General features: G+C 35.5%; 1 protein-coding gene across 5 annotated transcripts in view; it reads right to left on the reverse strand.

Annotated features, from left to right (window-relative positions):
* Positions 1 to 18724, reverse strand: part of EPC2 (enhancer of polycomb homolog 2) — a 106459-nt gene that overhangs the window by 22279 nt on the left and 65456 nt on the right. For 3 of the 5 annotated variants that reach the window (XM_036420838.2, XM_036420840.2, XM_045575684.1), the window contains 5 exons: positions 17647 to 17792; positions 12326 to 12532; positions 5718 to 5866; positions 4801 to 4933; positions 2408 to 2599 (listed from right to left, as the gene is read on the reverse strand). In XM_036420838.2, the coding sequence (XP_036276731.1) occupies positions 2408 to 2599; positions 4801 to 4933; positions 5718 to 5866; positions 12326 to 12532; positions 17647 to 17792 (827 nt within the window). The remainder of the gene's footprint in view (positions 1 to 2407; positions 2600 to 4800; positions 4934 to 5717; positions 5867 to 12325; positions 12533 to 17646; positions 17793 to 18724) is intronic. The other 2 variants (XM_036420842.2, XM_036420841.2) reach the window with 2 other exon arrangements.

Consider the following 18724-nt stretch of genomic DNA (forward strand, 5'->3'; position numbering starts at 1 on the left):
ATATATCTCTATCTGTCATATTCTGATTTAAAATTCTTCAATTATTTCCCAATAGTATAGGAGAGAGGCCATTTGCTATCTAGATAGTACTCCAGGCACCATTTTGTTCACTCTTTCTTTTCTTCTGTGTTTTATGCTCTAGCAATGCTAAATTGCAAACAGTGCTCTCTAGTATGCTGTTTTCTCTACCTACAACCCTTCCCTACACTTTCTATCTGGAAATCTACTATTTGTTAGGACATTATTTCCCTCAATCTTTCAAAAGGTCATTTAATTAAAGTTTCATGGCTACTTAAAGCCCTGCATAAGTCTAATTGGATGATCCTCTGACAAAAGTAATATTATTTCACTAAGTGCTTTTCAAGAGTATTCTAAATTAGCCGAAACTGGTTTGGCTCAATGGATAGAGCGTTGGCTTGGGGACTGAAAGGTCCCGGGTTCGATTCCGATCAAGGGCATGTACCTTGGTTGTGGGCATATCCCCAGTAGGGGGTGTGCAAGAGGCAGCTGATCGATGACTCTCTCTCATCGATGTTTCTAACTCTCTATCTCTCTCCCTTCCTCTCTGTACAAAATCAATAAAATATATTTTTTTTAAAAAAAGAGTATTCTAAATTAAACACATCTTTGTGCATTGTTTACAATACTTATAATGCTAATTTATCATCTGGGATAAAAAACTAAATCGGTGACAAAAGAGTAAAACATATAATCTAGCCAAAGTAAATATCCTATATAATAAAAGACTAATATGTAAATTGATCGAACAATGAGGCACACTGACCACCAGGGGGCAGACGCTCAATGCAGGAGCTGCGTCCAGCCTGCAGCCCTCCAATTGCCCCACTAGTCGCCCTGCAGAGGGAGGCAACTGGCAGAGGTGGCAGGGAGCGGGCCCAGTGAGTGGTTGGTGCCATGCTGGCGTAGGCAGGTTCCAGTGGATCTCTCCGCAGAGGGAGGCGACCAGCTGTGGCAGCATCACCCTGCCAGTTGCCCCAAAGATGGATGGTCCCTGTTCACCAGCCAGGCCTAGAGACCCTAACTGTGCAAGAATTTCGTGCACTGGGCCTCTAGTTTACATAAACTCTAGATTCTTAAATAATTACAATAAAGGGTTTTATAAATAGTCTTGCTTCCAAATATATCTGTGATGGTGTTCTTATTTTATTTTATTTGTTTTGTTTTTTAATTTCTTTTAAAGTAAGTCACAATGCTAAAATATGAAAAAGCTTGTTATTATATTCTCTTTAGGTTGCCCATACCATATAGAAAAGAAAAAGGAAAAAAAGAAAAAGAAAAAGAGGACATTGCTACACCAGGTGCTAAACAATTTTTAAAAAACCGAACCTTTACTATATATAAAATAAAGGTATTTTTAAAAATCCTCATCTGAGGATATTTTTTCCATTGATTTCTAGAGAGTGGAAGGGGCCCTGTCTGGTTTGCCTTAGTGGATAGAGTCTTAGCCTAACTGAAGGGTCCTAGGTTCAATTCCCATTAAGGACACATGCCTGGGTTGCAGGCTCAGAGGCAGCCGATCAAAGATTCTCATCGATGTTTCAATCTTTCTCTCCCCCTTCCCTGCTCTATGAAATCCATAAAACAATATTAAAATGCTTTAGAGAGTGGAAGGGAAAGAGAAAAGAAATATGAAAAGGAGGGAAGTGGGGGAGAGAGGGGGAGCGAGAAACATCTATTGGTTGCTACCAGGGCTGGGGAACCTGCAACCAAGGTATGCACTCTTAACTGGAAATTGAACCTGCAACTCTTTGGTCTGAGGATCAATGCTCTAACCATTGATCAAAACCAGCAAGAGCAAAGTCTTGTTTTAAAAATAGCATTTATGAAAGTAATATTAAGATTTTAATTGCACACATTTTTTCTATAAACTGTTGCAGTATAAACAAGAGAATTATCTTTACAAGTTTAAAACTTGAATCAGTTCTTCTAAATATCTTTATACAAATCGTTACTGCCAAACAAATTAGCAAAATTAACATTAAAAGCTGTCAGTTATAATGGTGATAAAAAAGGGAATTAATGTTGGTGAATATTTATAATTATGTATTAAATGTCTTAAAATATTAATAATCTTTGGTTCAGTAATTTCATTTCTAATAATCTATTTTAAATAGAGAGAAAAGATAGAGATGCTCATTTCTTTTAAAAGAGAAAGTGGAAAACCACCCAAGTTCTCCATAATAGAATAAATTCTATTCTACTGATGGAAAACAACAAAAAATAAAAACCATTTCAATGGCTATAAAAATAATGTGGAAAATATTTATGCTATACCATTAGGTGAAGAGAGCAAGAATCAAAACTCTAAGATGTCAATTATGTTTTAAAATATAGCAATATAAAAGACTAGAAGGAAATGTTTTTAAAATAGTTTTAAAACAAGCACCTGTGGAAATTCATCTTCATCTGAGCTGTGAAAGTCATATTGCTTAATGTCACTCTTATTGATCACAGGCAAAGTCTCAGGAGTGGGTTGCTGAGATGTTATCAAAGCCTCTGCTTTAGGCTTCTTTGGGTACTTCTTCTTTTGACGAACCACATCAGAAGCCTCTTCTTTCAAAGACAAATGATGAGGGTGCTGTTAACATGACGATTTTCCCCCCAAAGGAAGAAATGAAAATCATTTTAGAAATCATGAAAAACTATACTGCTCTTTGAAAAACATACATTTTTTTACCCCAGAGGTGATTTTATTTACTGCTTTTTTTATGCAAAAATTATATAATCATAAATTTAAAAATGTCTTACTGTCTATAAGATAAAAAATAATTATAGTACTTAAATTTGCTTATTTATTGTTATTAATACTTAAACTAAGATGTTAGTGATTTTAAAAAATTGCTCTATTGCAATCCAGCATTTAAAAATTATTTACATTTTAGTTTTATCATTGTCCTAATGATGAAAATTAATTATTTTTATTTTAAAAACTTGAATTAGATTATGAATTTATTAACTAATTTCTATTTATTTCCAACTTTAAAAAAAACTCAAATTTTTTTTTTAGGGGAAATAGCTTATTACCTAGGAAAAAAAAAAAAGTCACTTTTTAGAATGTATAATTACTGCCTCATCTGAACAATAATCAAACTGTTCTCAAGTTCCACAGAGCTCTGTTGGTACTTCAGAGGCCATATGGGAAAAAGATAGGCCGACCGGGTGGGTTTCCAGCCCCCACCTCTCCTCAACAGAGCAGCTGTTTCTGTTTTAACATACTGGCACTCTTTTTAATAAAAGGGACCTATCACTTTAAAAAGTTTGAAAATGACTGCTCTGAGCACCAAAGTACAAGCAGTAAAAATATTTAGGAAGTTATACATTTCCCCATGTAGCTCAGATTTTTGTTAAAACTACTTTATAGTCAAAATGGTACACACAATGAAAATGTTGCTTAAATGCCAAATTATTTAAGTGAGATATAATAAATTGTTTCATACGCTGGGTACAGTTATACCAACTAAAAGAAAATCCAACTTCTTAGAAAGTGTCTATATTTTAAGGTGGGGGATGTGACAAAGTAAATACAGTTAACTTTGTTATAGTTAGAACAACTATGGATGCAACCATATCTAAAAGTAGAATTTAAATAGGCTGAATGTTTTTTCTTAGAGATGACATAAAGTAAGAATCAATATATAATAAAGACTAATTCTGTCAGTTATTTGGGGCTGAGATTTTCAGATTTTATGCCTGCCAATCACATACCTAGGAAAAGCATTTATCTATATACTAGTAAAGTGAATTTAAAAAATAACTTAGAAGATGTCATTTTTTTGCATTGATAAAATTTTGGCTGGTTATAGAGGCAAATGTGATTTAAGGGTTATCAGGTAAGTGGGCTAGATGCCTGTGATTAATAAGAAAGAACTTTGGTGTTTGAACCAACATGAGTTGAGTAAAGGAGTTTTCCTGCTCCACATTCTTCATTGACCTTTAAGAATGAACCCATGAAAAATGAGGATTGTGTATGTTTTTTAAAAGATGAATTTTCCACAAACAGCCTAAGTCACTTGTAAATCTTGCTACACAGCAAAGCTCTATTGTCTAATGCTTCAGTTGATACCAATTCCTTATTTAAACCTATGCTCCTAAAATTAAAGGTCTTACTAATTTTTGTATTATCTATTGAATACTTAATATACCAAGTGAATATGGAATAAATATAATTGAATACTTTAATCAATGTGCCAAGAGAAAAATGAATGAATATAATTCTTTAGTCTAAGAAACTAAAGTAATCACTGTGTAATTACTAGGAAAAAATAGTAGTCTAGAAGTCAGAGGACATTTTCAAATTATGTAGTATAGATAGCAACTGATAATTGGTGGTTCTGGCGATGATGATGACAACAAGAATAACTTTTGATAGTCTCAATAAAGAATGCTTTAATTTTAGATTTTGACGCCTGCCAGTGAGTACGATGTAGGATTTGCTAAAGCTAAAGGTAATAACTAAACTTTAACCTTATTCTCTACAGAAGCAGCTTGCACAGTAGAAAGCATATCGTCTTTGATATAAGATCTAGATTCAAATATTGAATCTGCCACTCATTAGCTATTTGATCTGGAAGTCACACAGAAGTAAAATCTATCTTAAATGCTTGTTATAAGAATTAATAAGCCACATGTATATAAAATTCCCAGCAAAGTGTTGGCAAATATTAAGAACTAAACACATGTTAATTACTCTCTTTAACTAAACTATACTAAGACAACTGCAAAAACCAATAACTGTGAAATCAATATTATCATACATGCTTCTCCCCAGAGGATATTCACCTTAGTTTTACATTCTTGGACTTTGTGATGATTTCCATTATGAAGATTTGCTGGAGTGGCATATAACTCTTTTTCTGATCTATTGATTTTCACTTCATTAAGGATTTCACCACCATAGTCTCCCAAATGATATCTTGAAAAGGTAACAAAATATAAAAAAAGTTGCATATTTTAAAAATGAAGAAAAACCAATGATACCTCAATAAATTAGAACACAACTAATCAAACAGAGCAAACAATCAAGATTCTTAAAACAAAATTTGCGTGAATAAAGAAGCTCATAATTGTGATTTAGTAACTAAAACAAACAAACAAACAAAACGACAACCCAAAACAAAAAAATTTCTTAGGTATACAGAAGACAAATTTCTTGTATATTTTATATTTTGAAGCATAGGAAAGGATAACTCCAGGAAATAGATTAAATTCTGTTAGATTTAGGGACAGTATAATTATGCAGGAAAATGACTAATAAATTAGAGAATATATTTTCAAAATGCATTGAAACAAAAAGTATTTCTATTTAATTAGAAAATACAATAAATAAAACATTAATTTCTCTGAAATTTTGTTTAATAGAAAATTTAATACAGAGAATTAGACAAAATAATCTCAAGGTTCTTTTCTAAATACAATTCAATGATTCTGCAATAACAAGAACAAAAAATCAGGTGTACTTAGAGGATCTACACTATACCCAAAAACACCCCCAAATTATAACAATTTGCTTCAAAACAAACAAGTAGCAACCATAATTCTTTAAAAAAAATAAATAAAAAAGTAGATTTTGTTAGAATATCCATTTCAATTGTTTAAATTTAATAACAACAAACTCAATCTCTCTTTCTCTCATCTGGTTATATACTATCCATAATTTAACTAAAACTGCCACTAGTATATAATTGTAGCAATGTTACCTTTTTTCCACAACTTCTAAGGTTAAGTGCAATAATTCTCGTTTTGTTTTTTCTCTTCTCTTAATCATTTCCAAAATTGTTATGGCTCTACTAAACTCTCGTCTTAGTTTCAACATCTTTTCATAAGAGGCTTCATCATTCTTACGATTCTATTGAAAATAAAGACAATTTAAAAAGAATAAGCAATTAATCCAGTTATCCACATTTCTAGTTTCATCCAACAAATACATTCTATAAAATTTAAAAATGTTAAATGTAAAAGTTAAAAAGTCATCTAAACAACCACATAAAAAAACCTAACTCTGAAAATGTAAGTATAAGCAAATATCTCAATTAATACTCATTAAAAAAGTGTTACCAGCTGATAGAATGACATAGAAGGGATAATTCCAGTGTAACCAAATTTTTAAAATCTGCCTGAAACAAAAGCTAATGTATTAGAAAATGCAGTCCATTTAAATTGTAGCAAGGTGTTTTTCAATGACAGAGAGAACAGTTCTGTCAAATCAAGATTACCTAAAAATAGCCAAAATGTGTCTCTCTCCATCCATCCAGCTCTGTAATTGGGGACTGGAAAATTCAATATACTACAATGTAAACATGCACAATGACAAGCAAAGCTTCACTTCAGGAACTCAGATATAAAACTAAAAGTGGGATATAATGTTTCTCAAGGATTGAGATTATCATGATTCATTGTAATGGCACCTCACTGCAGAGCAGAAAAGAGATTTAGGAATAACTATGAGTTTCAGAGTATTAAATTCTAACTATGAAGTGTAGAAACAATTTGAACAAACTTAGAGCAACAGTTGTGTTTAATAACTAGAGAATGCTCAGCTATAATTAGCAGCATCTACTTGTATACAAAAGTTACAGTTTCCATCCTTGACTTAATAATGCAATATGATTATTAAAAAGAACCCGAAGAAAGCCAAATTTTATGCTGGAGGATTATAGAAGAGAAAATAAAACTTGAGAAAGATTCAAAGTTTTATTCTTTTTTTTCTTTTAAACATAGTTTCTTGTATCTTAAAATTGATCAGCACCTACAAAACATAATCTAAACTAAGTCCCATTAAGGTACTGCATATCAAACATTAAGAAATACTATGTTAATAACTCATCCCTTTATCTCATCAAGAGGAAAATCTTTTTTCCCTTCAGTAGTATGTGTATGACAAAAGGCAAAATCTAATGCATGATTTTAAGCAATTTTTTGGAGAGAAGGGGGGTTAGGCAGCAATAATACCCTCTAATTGAAAAATAATTAGCATTATCAACAGCAAATATTAAAGTGTCCACTCTGTGCAGGATACTGCATGTCTCCTCTCTGCAGGAAGCTTTAAGTCTTATAAGAAAGAGAGACAAATAGATTACAATCCTATATAATAAAAGCCTAATATGCAAATTGTTCCCTTAACTGGGAGTTTGACTGCTTTCTATTATGTGCGCTGACCACCAGAGGGCGGTGCAGAACATGACAAGTGCTGGCAGTGGGTGGCAGTGGAAGCACTGCCTGCCCCTATGGGCCATGAGGAGAGCGGGACAGCGGTGGGATGGTGGAGCAGGTGAGTGGGCAGCGCCAAGCCAAGATGGATGTAAGCGGGGCCCAATTGCCCTGCTGGTCACCCCACAGATGGCGAACAGCAGAGGCAGGGCTGCTGCCCGGCTCCCAGGTGCTGAGAGAGCTGGGCAGGAGCTCAATGAATCAGGCAGAGGGGTGTGTGTGAAGGTCTGGGGGGGGGCCCAGGTGCTGCCCAAGGCCCAGAGATCAACTGGAACCTGCCCTTCCATGCCAGATACTCACGCTTTAATCACCAGCCAGGCCCAGGGACCACACCCATGCACGAATTTCATGCACCAGACCTCTAGTCATAAATAATAATACAAGGCTACAAGCCAGCTGAACAATATCCAAAAGAGCATGAGAAGCTTTTAAGATTGCTCCTTCTTCACTAAGGGTTCCTTTTGAACTATGTGCTTCTGCTCTTACTCATTTACTTCCAGCTCTCTGTAGGCCCAAATAACTACCTTTCCTAATTCTTTCTTCCCCAGATTTATAAAACAAATTACACAGCATAAAGAATTCTCATACATCTTCAACCAGATTCCCCAAATGTTAATATTTCATATTTGCTTTATCTTTTTCTCTATGTATATAGGGTGTGGCAAAACTAGGCTTACAGCTGTTTGTGTGGATATAATGTAATAATTAGTAAACAAAAAAAACTGTTTATGTACTCACAACTTAGTTTTGCTTCACCCTGTATATATACACATACATGCACATATGTTATATGTTTAAATATATGCATATTGTTATGGGCTGAATGTTTGTGTCCCCTGAGAATTCCTATGTTGAAATTCTAGTATCCTAATGTGATGGTATTTGGAGGTGGTGGTGATTAGATTATCAGTGTGGTCCTTAGAAATGGATTAATGATCTTATAAAGAAAACCCAAGAAGGCTTTCTGGACACAGCAAGATGACCGTCCATGAACTAGGAAACAAGCCCTCATCAGACACTGAATCTATTGGTACCTAGACCTTGGACTTCCGAGCCTCCAGAACTGTGGGAAATATATGTTCGTGTTTAAGCCACACAGCCAGTCTTTGGCATTTTTATTACAAATGAACTAAGAAACATATATTTATTAAAAGTAGTATTTTAAAGAATTTTTTGGGGAAAAAAAGATAAATACCCCTTTATTCCTAAAGTTTAAAGTGTATTTTCTAAAAATAATATTCTTATATAATCATAGTAATTATAAAAATCAAGAAATTAACATGATGTATTCCTATTATCTAATTTATAGATTTAATTCATATTTACCTAATTGTCCTATAATGTTCTTTACAGCAACATAATAGTTATATTTTTATATCTTTATATAATTGTTAAAAAGGGCATTAAGTGGGACAACAGTAATTTTTATTATTAAAATTCATTAAAATGTAATAATTTTTTTCTATCTAGGATCTAATTCAGGATAAAACTACATTTAGTTGACATGTTTCTCTAATCTGATTTTCTACAGTGATCATGACCTTTTTATAGATACATGTATTTAAATATTTTTTTTAAAATATATTTTATTGATTTTTTACAGAGAGGAAGGGAGAGAGATAGAGAGCTAGAAACGTCGATGAGAGAGAAACATCGACAAGCTGCCTCTTGCACACCCCTACCGGGATGTGCCCACAACCAATGTACATGCCCTTGGCCGGAATCGAACCTGGGACCTTTCAGTCCGCAGACCGACGCTCTACCGCTGAGCCAAACCGGTTTCGGCTTAAATATGTTTTTATTGATTTCAGGGAGAGGGAGAGAAATATCAATGATAAGAGAATCACTGATCGGCTACCTCCTGTACATCCTCTACTGGGGATCAAGCCCACAACCCGGGCATATGCCCTGACCAGAAATCAAACCGTGACTTCCTGGTTCATGGGTTGATGCTCAACCTCAGAGCCACACAGGTCAGACGTGACCTTGATATTTTTGTAGAGTAGCAGCCATTTATTTTTACATAACATTCCTCCATTTGAGTTTCTTTGATGTTTTTCCACAAGTAAGTTCAGGTTATATATTTTTAGTGGGACTATCACTATAGTATTATATCCTTCTCTCACCATATTTCAAGTTAAATTATATCTATTTGTCCTATTAGTGCTGATGTTAGCTTTGATTACTTGATTACGATGACACCTGCCAGGTTTCTCTAGTAAAATTACTACTTTTCCTTTTTAAATCAAAAAGTATGCGGTAGAACTCTGTATCTTGTTTTTCATCAAATCTCCCCCTACTAATTTTGTATCCACTGATTCTAACTCTGGCTTGAAACATTTTTACTATGGTAGTTGCCAAATGGTGATTTTAAAATTCAATGATTCCATTGACATTTATAAGTTGGAGTTCTCTTATAAGGAAAAGAGTACCTTTCTCTTATCTATGGGTCTGTATATCAATCATCTATTCATCCACCCATTTATATCATTATGGACTCATGGGTTAGTTATATTCTATCGTTTATCCATTATTCTTATTTATTCTGACACTCAAACTTTCTTAGTTCTGCTCAGTGGAGTCCTCCTTCTGACATAGCTCCAACATATTTTAATCACATTTTTATTTTCCGGCATAGCAGAATGTAACAAGCTTATCTTTATGGTTTCTCAGCCCCAGACCTGGAACCACTCGTTTTTCTAAGAAGCCCGGTTTCTTTTTATGAAAAACAGTATTTAAAGTCACAGTCTACATGCGAAGCATGCCCACTGCTACTGAGTCATTGCTTCTAGACCTTCTCAGATAATAGAGTTAGGAAATATGTATGTAATATATATATATATGCATGTACACGTGCACAGAGCTATATATATCTCTAACTGTACCGATATATTAAAATCCATGAGTTTATACTGACACCTTTTAAGATGCTTCTACCCCCTACATATAAACCCACTCATTCCCTTTTCTCTTCCTCACAAGTGTCTCTGCTCAAGGCCAATTCCTTTCTTCCTATTCCAGTTCTGACTTACTGCCAAATCCCTGGGGAACTGGTTCTCAAACTGCTTCACTTTAGAATTAACTGTAGATCTTTTTATAACCAAGGATAATTCACAGGTGACTGTTATGTGCAGTCACACTGACAACCACTACCATGAGACTTCCCTCTCCTGTTTGTCTTGCTTCTTCTGGCCCACAGAGAGGCAAGAGAGAAGGCACACATACTAACAATTGTTTCTCTGGGTTGAACATACTAAATGTATATTGGGATTCAAGACTTCCCAATCAGTACATTTAGACTCGCTGGTGCCTTAAGACTATTTCATTTAAGAGCGGCCTAAAGTACTTAAATATTCCAAAATTAAATATTAGTTTGGTGAATTAAAATTAAATTATATACTATCAAGCAAGTATTTCAGAAGTCCCTTACTTTTTGTCTTTGCATTTTGTGGCAATAGAGAAGGAAGCAGAGAATCTTTGCTAGCTGTATTCATTTTTGCATATCCCAATGCTTGCCCACCTCTTAAACACCTGGGGCAGGGGTAGTGAGTACTCATTGTTAACTACTTTCCCAGCTTTCTCATTTTGAAACATAAACATTTCTACCAGCAACAGCATGCATGAAGGGGAACAGTCTTTTGCCCCACAATTGAAAACATAGGAATAAAAAGACTACTGGAAAAGAAACCACACCACAGGTAAGAATAAGGGTAGGAATAAGATTCAGGAGAAAGCTGGACTAGTTACTACATAATGGAGAAGCACATAAACACAAGAAAGCATAACAAGCAATTCTCAACACTGATTAGAAAATAGTAACTTAACCTATTTAAGAATAAAACACATTTAAAGATTTAAATATTGTTTAAAATGCAATAAATACTTCTTACAGTTTTCCTTCAAGACATTGCTAAAAATTTATGCTTTGTAATATATCTAATTACATTTCTTTTAAAAAACCACTGGCAGTTCAAATGACTCAGACAAACCTTTCCTTCCTCATGCCCAATAATCTATATTTATACATTTTATTATATTTACAAATTTATCTCACTCTAATCTTTTCTAAGGCACTAAATCTTCATAACATATCTTAGATTTCCTTAGTTTAGAACTAAAACACCATTGAAAACTCAGCTCAGGTTAGGGAATGCCATCTACACCAGGGAAATCCAAGAAAGAGTTATGTAACTCTGCTTGTTAACCAGTAGGCGAGTTTCTCCTAAAGTTCTGTTCTATCCCTGGCAGCTGTTAAGCTTCCAGCTGTTACACTAACAGCTGAGGAGGACAAGCTTTCAATATTAGGAGAAACAGAAATTCACAGAAAATGTTTTGCCTACAATTATATTTCCTTATGGTTTTTACATTTATGTTCTTAATATTTTACAATGTTAGAGAATGTATTACCATGTGTGGTTCTTACTGTTAGTTATGAGAAAAGGAAGGCAATGAACACTCATCTGAATAATGCTTCCTTCTACCATGTCATACCACAGCATGAGACCTCTTACTTAAAAATCTGGCTTATACTGCTTATGAACTTGCCAAATGGGGACACCTTTATCAATCTGAAATCCGACACACCTGACAACTCAGAAAAGAAGAAAAAGATTCCACTGTATTACCTCTGACTGTTGGCATAACAGGCTTGAAAATGAACCTTTCCCTACTTCCCACGATCGTATCGTAGCTAGAGACAGTAAAGGCCATATTTACTTGCAAGGATTAGAATATGGTTTCAAAGGAACTGTGAGTTCTTGGGCTTCCCAAATAAAGAATATGTACAGATTGTCATAGTTTACTAAAGAGATAAAAAATGTCCAAGGTACATAAAGATATATAATTCCTTATATCACTTCAACTGCAAGTCTAAATTGGTATGATCAATAGATTTATAAGGGGCATGGGATTAGAAAAAAATTGTATACAGTTATCAATAAAATCTACTGAAAAGCGGGATTTCTAACATAAAGTTCAACAATATCATACTGTCTCTTTATTTTCAAAGTATTAAAAATTATTCAAATTGTTAGCAGAAAAAAATACTTGTCTTAAATACTATTAAGGTACATTCAATTAATTCAAATTTAAACATTACCTTTCGAGTTTGCATTTTCTCTGTTCTCCTCCGAAAGGCAACATAAGGGTCATTGTTAGTAGAGCCATCTCTTTTCTCTTGTTTTATCTGGGGGATGAGGGATGGCCCCCTGCAGTTTTTACGTTTTCTCACCCAGTAGTCATATACTGCTTTAATAAGGTAATCATCTTCGTTTAGCAGCAGTTTTGCTTCTTGAAGTGTTACAAGCTAAATTTAAAAAATTACATATTATCAACTACAATGCTTGAAAAAGAGAAATTAAAAAAAGTTAAAATTATACATTTGCTAAAAAATGTGATAAGATATCATGATATCAGATAACACAATTCAATTCAATCAAAGGATTTATTAATAGGAGATTTAAATGAAAATTTATATTTTGCCCTGATAGGTAGGGAGTACCACCACTTAAAATATTTAAGAAGCTTGGATGAATGATAGTTGGGAAGACAACAGATTTATGCCTCAGGTAAGTCTTGAACTAGAAGACAACTTTGGTCCTTCAAAATTCTAATATTCTATGGTTCTACACACTTGAGTATCCACTAATTTTCAATAGTTTAACTTTTTTTTCTGTGTATTTACCATCAAAAACTGCAAGATAAAACTTTCTTTTTCTCCCTCTCCAAAGTAAAAGATAAATACAGGTTGTGGCAAAAGTAGATTTACAATTGTTTGTATGGAAAATAATGCAATAAATAATAATACAAGAAGTAAATTCATGTATTCACAACTGTAAACCTACTTTTGCCCAATCTTATATGTCCTAAAATATTGTAACTAAATATATAATGCCTGTTTCAAAATTATAAAAGGAAAATTTTTAGCACCTTCCCAGAAGTTTCAACACCCTGTAATTTTAAATTTCTTGTACCAAGTACAGATAAAAGCAATTCCTCTATCCAAGCTGGTTATATTCTAGATAATTTCTGTTCTCAACACTCCTTCTGTTATGTGACAGTGTCCTATGATAGTTTCTGTAGTAACTCTGACATTAGTATCTCAGGGATATACTCCTTTATCATGCAGCCAGCATAATGCAAACAAATCTCAAACTAATGTTTGTAAAAATTTTCTTGGTCATATGTTTCCTTGCTCTTTATGAAATGAAGGGCAAAATCTTCTCACTCAAATTATAAGATCCAAATATGAATTGATCTGTTGTTTTTATGAAGTTATCTGAGGAAGGCATGGTGCATCAAATAAAAATCTAATATGATCTGACTTATCTATACTAATAAAAGGGTAATATGCTAATTAGACCAGGTGACCATATATCTTCCAGACATCCAACTTCCTTCTGGACACTTGGGGGCAATCAAACTGGCAGGGGGGCAGTTGGAGGACACCAGGCAGCAGGGGGGGCAGTTAGGGGGCGATCAGGCAGGCAGGCAGGAGAGTAATTAGGAGCCAGTGGTTCTGGATATTTCTCAAGGGTCCCTGATTAGAGAAGAGTACAGGCCAGGCTGAGGGATGCTCCCTCCCCTGCAGTGCACAAATTTTGTAAACTGGGCCTCTAGTATGAGTATAACTTTATAGAATAATGTAATGATCACTTGGACTTCTAATCCTATGACAGTGATTACTAGGGCTCATTCGTTGGTTTCTTATATAATTTGGCTGCCAAGATAGTTTGACCACAGAAAAAAAATACACTGACAATGTGAACTCAAGTATTCTAGTCCACGTAACAACTGCATTAAAATTTTAAGTGGCCATTCTTTGGTTTATTCAAGGTCTCAGCAGAGTTAGCTTAAATGCATCTGAGAAGCTGAGCAATTTGTCTTTCAAGTGAAGGGCTAGAGGCTGGAACATGACACCAAATGAAAAGAATCAATATTTCCAAATATCAACTTTAAATGGACACTTTTTTTTTTTTAACTATGGGTGAAGTTCTCTAGAATGGTGATATGTGCCCCCAAAGTCTACAAGGACAGTGGCAGAATAAGAACCAAGCATGATGGATGTGATGAAATTCTCCCTCATGCTGACAGCATCACAGCATCATTAGCAGCTCTCATGTGCTCCGGGGACCAAGGGAAACAATGCTGTGGTTATGCTACATGTGCTTGAGCTGTTTGGTCATTCTGCTTCTGATAAAATTTTACAACATTCACTCAGTAAATAAAAAATTTAATCTAATCTTAGGCTGGGGAGAAGGATTGAATTCTTTCCACCAAACACCAGAGCAGTAGTGAGTGTCTTATATAATAATACTATCAAAATAACACTATCCTGTTGCAAGAGGCATTAGGGAATTAAAACACTGCCATGGATTTCCTTCTCTGATGCTTTCTGCTCCTGCTAGAAATTTCCTTCTGCCTGGTTAAGTACCCTCTTTGTATTTCAGGTCATACGAATTCAATACACAATGGCCTGGTCGCCCCACTGCTGTTCAGTCGTTGGGTCATTCCTCACTAACTCCCCTGCTGGCCTGGTCACCCCATGCAAGCTTGTCACTGAGCAAGAGAACTAAAATAAGATAATGATGATGTATGTGTATAGCTAATTGTATTATTTACGTGCTTTTTGTTTATCTGGTCCCTACTTAGAAAATAAGCTCCACAACTTGAGAACTTGTGTCACCTCTCCTGTTCAGCTGAGCACTTAATAAATATTACTGATTGAATGGAAAAAAGCATATTAAAGAACAAAGAGGTGAAGATTTCTAATATAATTTTGGCCACTGTAATTTCTGAGCAACCATGGAAAACAGTAAAAATAACAAAAGACTGACTGAGCCTAAGATTGTTAAAAAACAAAACAAAACCACAAACAAACACCCTATCTAATAAAAGAGTAATATGCAAATTGACTGTCACTCCAACACACAAGATGGCCACCCTATATGGTCAAAGATGGGCCCCCCATGTGGACAAAAAATGGCCACCACAAGATGGCAAGTAGGGGAGGGCAGTTGTGGGCAATCAGGGGAGAACAATTGGGAGGGAACCAGGCCTTCAAGGGAGGGCACTTGGGGAGGACCTGGCCTGCAGGGGAGGGTAGTTAGGGGCGACCAGATTGGCAGGGGAGCGCAGTTAGGGGCAACCAGGCTAGCAAGGGGGGGGGGGGGGTTAGTTAGGGGTGACTGGGCCAGCAGAGGAGGGTAGTTGGAGGGAACCAGGCCTGCAGGGGAGAGCATTTAGAGGTGACCAAGTCGGCAGAGGAGGGCAGTTAGGGGTGACCTGGCCAGCAGGGGAGGGCAGTTGGGGGAGATCAGGCCTGAAGGTGAGGGCAGTTGGGGGGGACCAGGCCTGTAGGGAAGAGCAGTTGGGGGCAACCAGGCTGGCAGCAGAGGGCAGTTAGGGGCGACCAGGCTAGCAAGGGAGGGCAGTTAGGGGTGACCTAGCCAGCACGGAAGGGCAATTGGGGGGGACCAAGCCTGCTAGGGAGGACAAATGGGGGTGACCAGGGCTGGCAAGGGAGGGCAGTTGGACCTGGGATTAGATTGGTAGAAAGGCTAAATACGAGCAAAGTCACTTTACAATATAAAAGTTTATATTAATATATCACACAAGTATACCAATGTTTGTTTTAAAAGTTAGTTTTTAAAAAATCTATTAATAATTACAATAGCAACATGTTTATAGTAAAATTGGAAAACAGAATGAAAAAAAACACACCAATAATTCTATAACTTAAATGAAATTATTGCTGCCATTTTGTTGGACTTTCTTGTTCTTTATTCTATGCACAAGTATAAATTTAAAGCTTTAAATAAAACTCATTTCCATTTAAACAATTTGGTATCATGGTTTTGAAATGGCTAATTATAAAATCCTTTTTAATAAAGAGGGATTATGTTAACTGATCCTTAAGATGACAGCCAATAGGAGGGAATATGCTGACTGCCCTGCCCTCAATGATGGCAGTGCCCACAGCCACAAAATGGCAACACCCAGTCCCCTCAGCCCCCCCAGGGTGGCAGGCATGTGGCAAGGCCCGGCCCAACCCCAGGCAGCACCTGCCTCTGGAGTCCCCCCGTCACCTCAGTCCCCCAGCTGGCCTAACGTGCTGGCAAGCCTCGGATGGTGGCTGCCCAGCCACCCAGGGCTGCCTGAGGCTCAGATAACCAGGGTCGGCCCAGGCTTGTACTGCTGGCCATGGCGGCAGCAGAGGTGTGATGGGGGGTCCTCTTTCCCTGATTGCGGGTTGCCTCCCTTCCCTGAGTGTTCCTGGACTGTGAGAAGGGGCAGGCCCGGCTGAGGGACCTCCTGCTCTAATGCATGAATTTTCATGCCCTGGGCCTCTAATGAACTACCGTATTTTTCGGACCATAAGACGCAGGGACTTTTCCCCCCCAGAAGTGGGGGGAAAAAGTCCCTGCGTCTTATGGTCCAAATATAGCCTACACATATACTTAAAAAAAAAGTTTTTTTACTTGCCCGGCTCTGTGTGGTCTCTGTGTGCTTGCCCGGCTCTAAAATGGTTCTAAATGCTGCTGTTTACTTTACAGGGTTGATTACATGTGTTTATGACTGTGATGTTGGGTTTTAATGCACATAAAATATTTTAGGACACTATTTGTTTCAGAATCTTTTTTTCTTCATTTCCCTTCTCTAAAAACTGGTGCATCTTATGGTCCGGAGCGTCTTATGGTCCGAAAAATACGGTAATAATTTTGAATGACTGTATGCTATTCCACAATAAAGACAGTCTGTAAGTTATTCTGAGCATCATTATTTAAAAATCTTTGATATTTTCACTAATTATTCGTGAGAATAACTCCTAGAGGTATGATTCCTAAATCAAAAGGTATAAACATTTTATACTTGACATATGCTACCTAATTACTTTTCAGAAAGACCATACCAGTGTAAATTCTGTATACCAAATAAAGACTGTCTCACTAAGGAAAATTCACTACTTTATGAATAATTTTTCCTTCACTTAAAATTTTAATACATAAATAACTCTAAAATAATTTAAAATAGGAGTACCTTAATATAAATCTGAGCAACTGAGCAAGACTTGGTATGAGATGCTTGCCTTAGAGACCCAAACAAGCCAATTTAGTTACTGAGGCACTAAAAAGATAGCCCTATAAAAAGGATCAAAAAGACATTATAATATTGTAACTAGTACTATTTTATATCCAAAAAATAAAAATGACAGAACAGTACTCTTTATACTCCCAAAGAAAGAAATTATGCTTATGTATTCAGTTTAAGAAATATTATAAATAGAAATTCTAGGATTTGAGGAAGAGAAATTCAAAAGACAGTAAAACACAATATAATTTTAAGTCTAAAGAAAATGTAAAATAAAGCTACTAAATGGATTAATTATAAGACAAAAGACATTTTTACAATGTACAGTACCTGATTAGAACTGGCTTTTTCAAGTCTGTCAATCATAATTTCAAATTGCAAAGGCTTAATTTCCATCTTTCTGTTAAGTCTATTTAATAAGGTCTCATCTTCTGAATCCATATCATAATCTGGTTGCTCGTTGTCTAGATTAAAGGCTAGAAAAGAAAAAGTGTTCAAATCAGAAAAAATTGTTTACATATAACCACAGAATACTCTTAAACTATAAAGCTTTGACCAAAGATGAGCTCATGAGCAGACATCTATAAACTGGCTTCAAAGACAAAGGGAAAAATGAAAATATAAAATTTTAATTTATATACGTTTTAAAGTTTACTAAAAGCAACAAAAATATACATATTTAGTGACATGTTAATGTAGTAGCAACAATGAGAATCTGTGAAACAAAATTAAGAATCCAGAAATGAACTCCAAGTACAAAATATAATGAAAATGGCATTTAAAATCATTAAGGACAAAACCGATTATTTAAAAGGGGACGAGCTGGCATGACAGACTAATTATCTTTAAAAAATTAAGTTTGTCCAGGGCAGTGCTGCTCAATGGTTGAGTGTCCACTGAACCAGGAGGTCATACTTCAATTTCTGGTCAGTGGACTTGATCCACAGTGGGGGGCATGCAGGAGGCAGCATCGATGATTCTCTCTCATCATTGATGCCTCTCTCTCTCTCTTTCCCTTCCTCTCTGAAATCAATAAAAATATATTTAAAAAATTAAGTTTGATTCTTGCCATCATACCAAATGATATATTTATCAAATTTTATAGTAAAAAATAAAACACATAAAATATTATAAGAAAATGTAAGGGGAAAATCTTATATGGGAAGGTACAAGCTCAGAAATCATAAACCTGACTAAATTAGTACAAATACAATAACAATGGTATATTTTACTTATTAGACTAAGATCTAAAACTTGATGATAAACTACTTTGGAAGGCAGCTATGCTCACCACTATACCACCAACGCAGCTTTGATGAACTATTTTGGAAAGAATGGGGGAAGGAGGCCTTCTCGAGCACTGTGAAAAAGGAAATTATAAACTGATATTTACATTTAATTTCTATTG

The sequence above is a fragment of the Pipistrellus kuhlii genome, unplaced genomic scaffold, assembly GCF_014108245.1.
Source record: "Pipistrellus kuhlii isolate mPipKuh1 unplaced genomic scaffold, mPipKuh1.p scaffold_m20_p_7, whole genome shotgun sequence".
In the NCBI taxonomy this organism is placed as follows: domain Eukaryota; kingdom Metazoa; phylum Chordata; class Mammalia; order Chiroptera; family Vespertilionidae; genus Pipistrellus; species Pipistrellus kuhlii.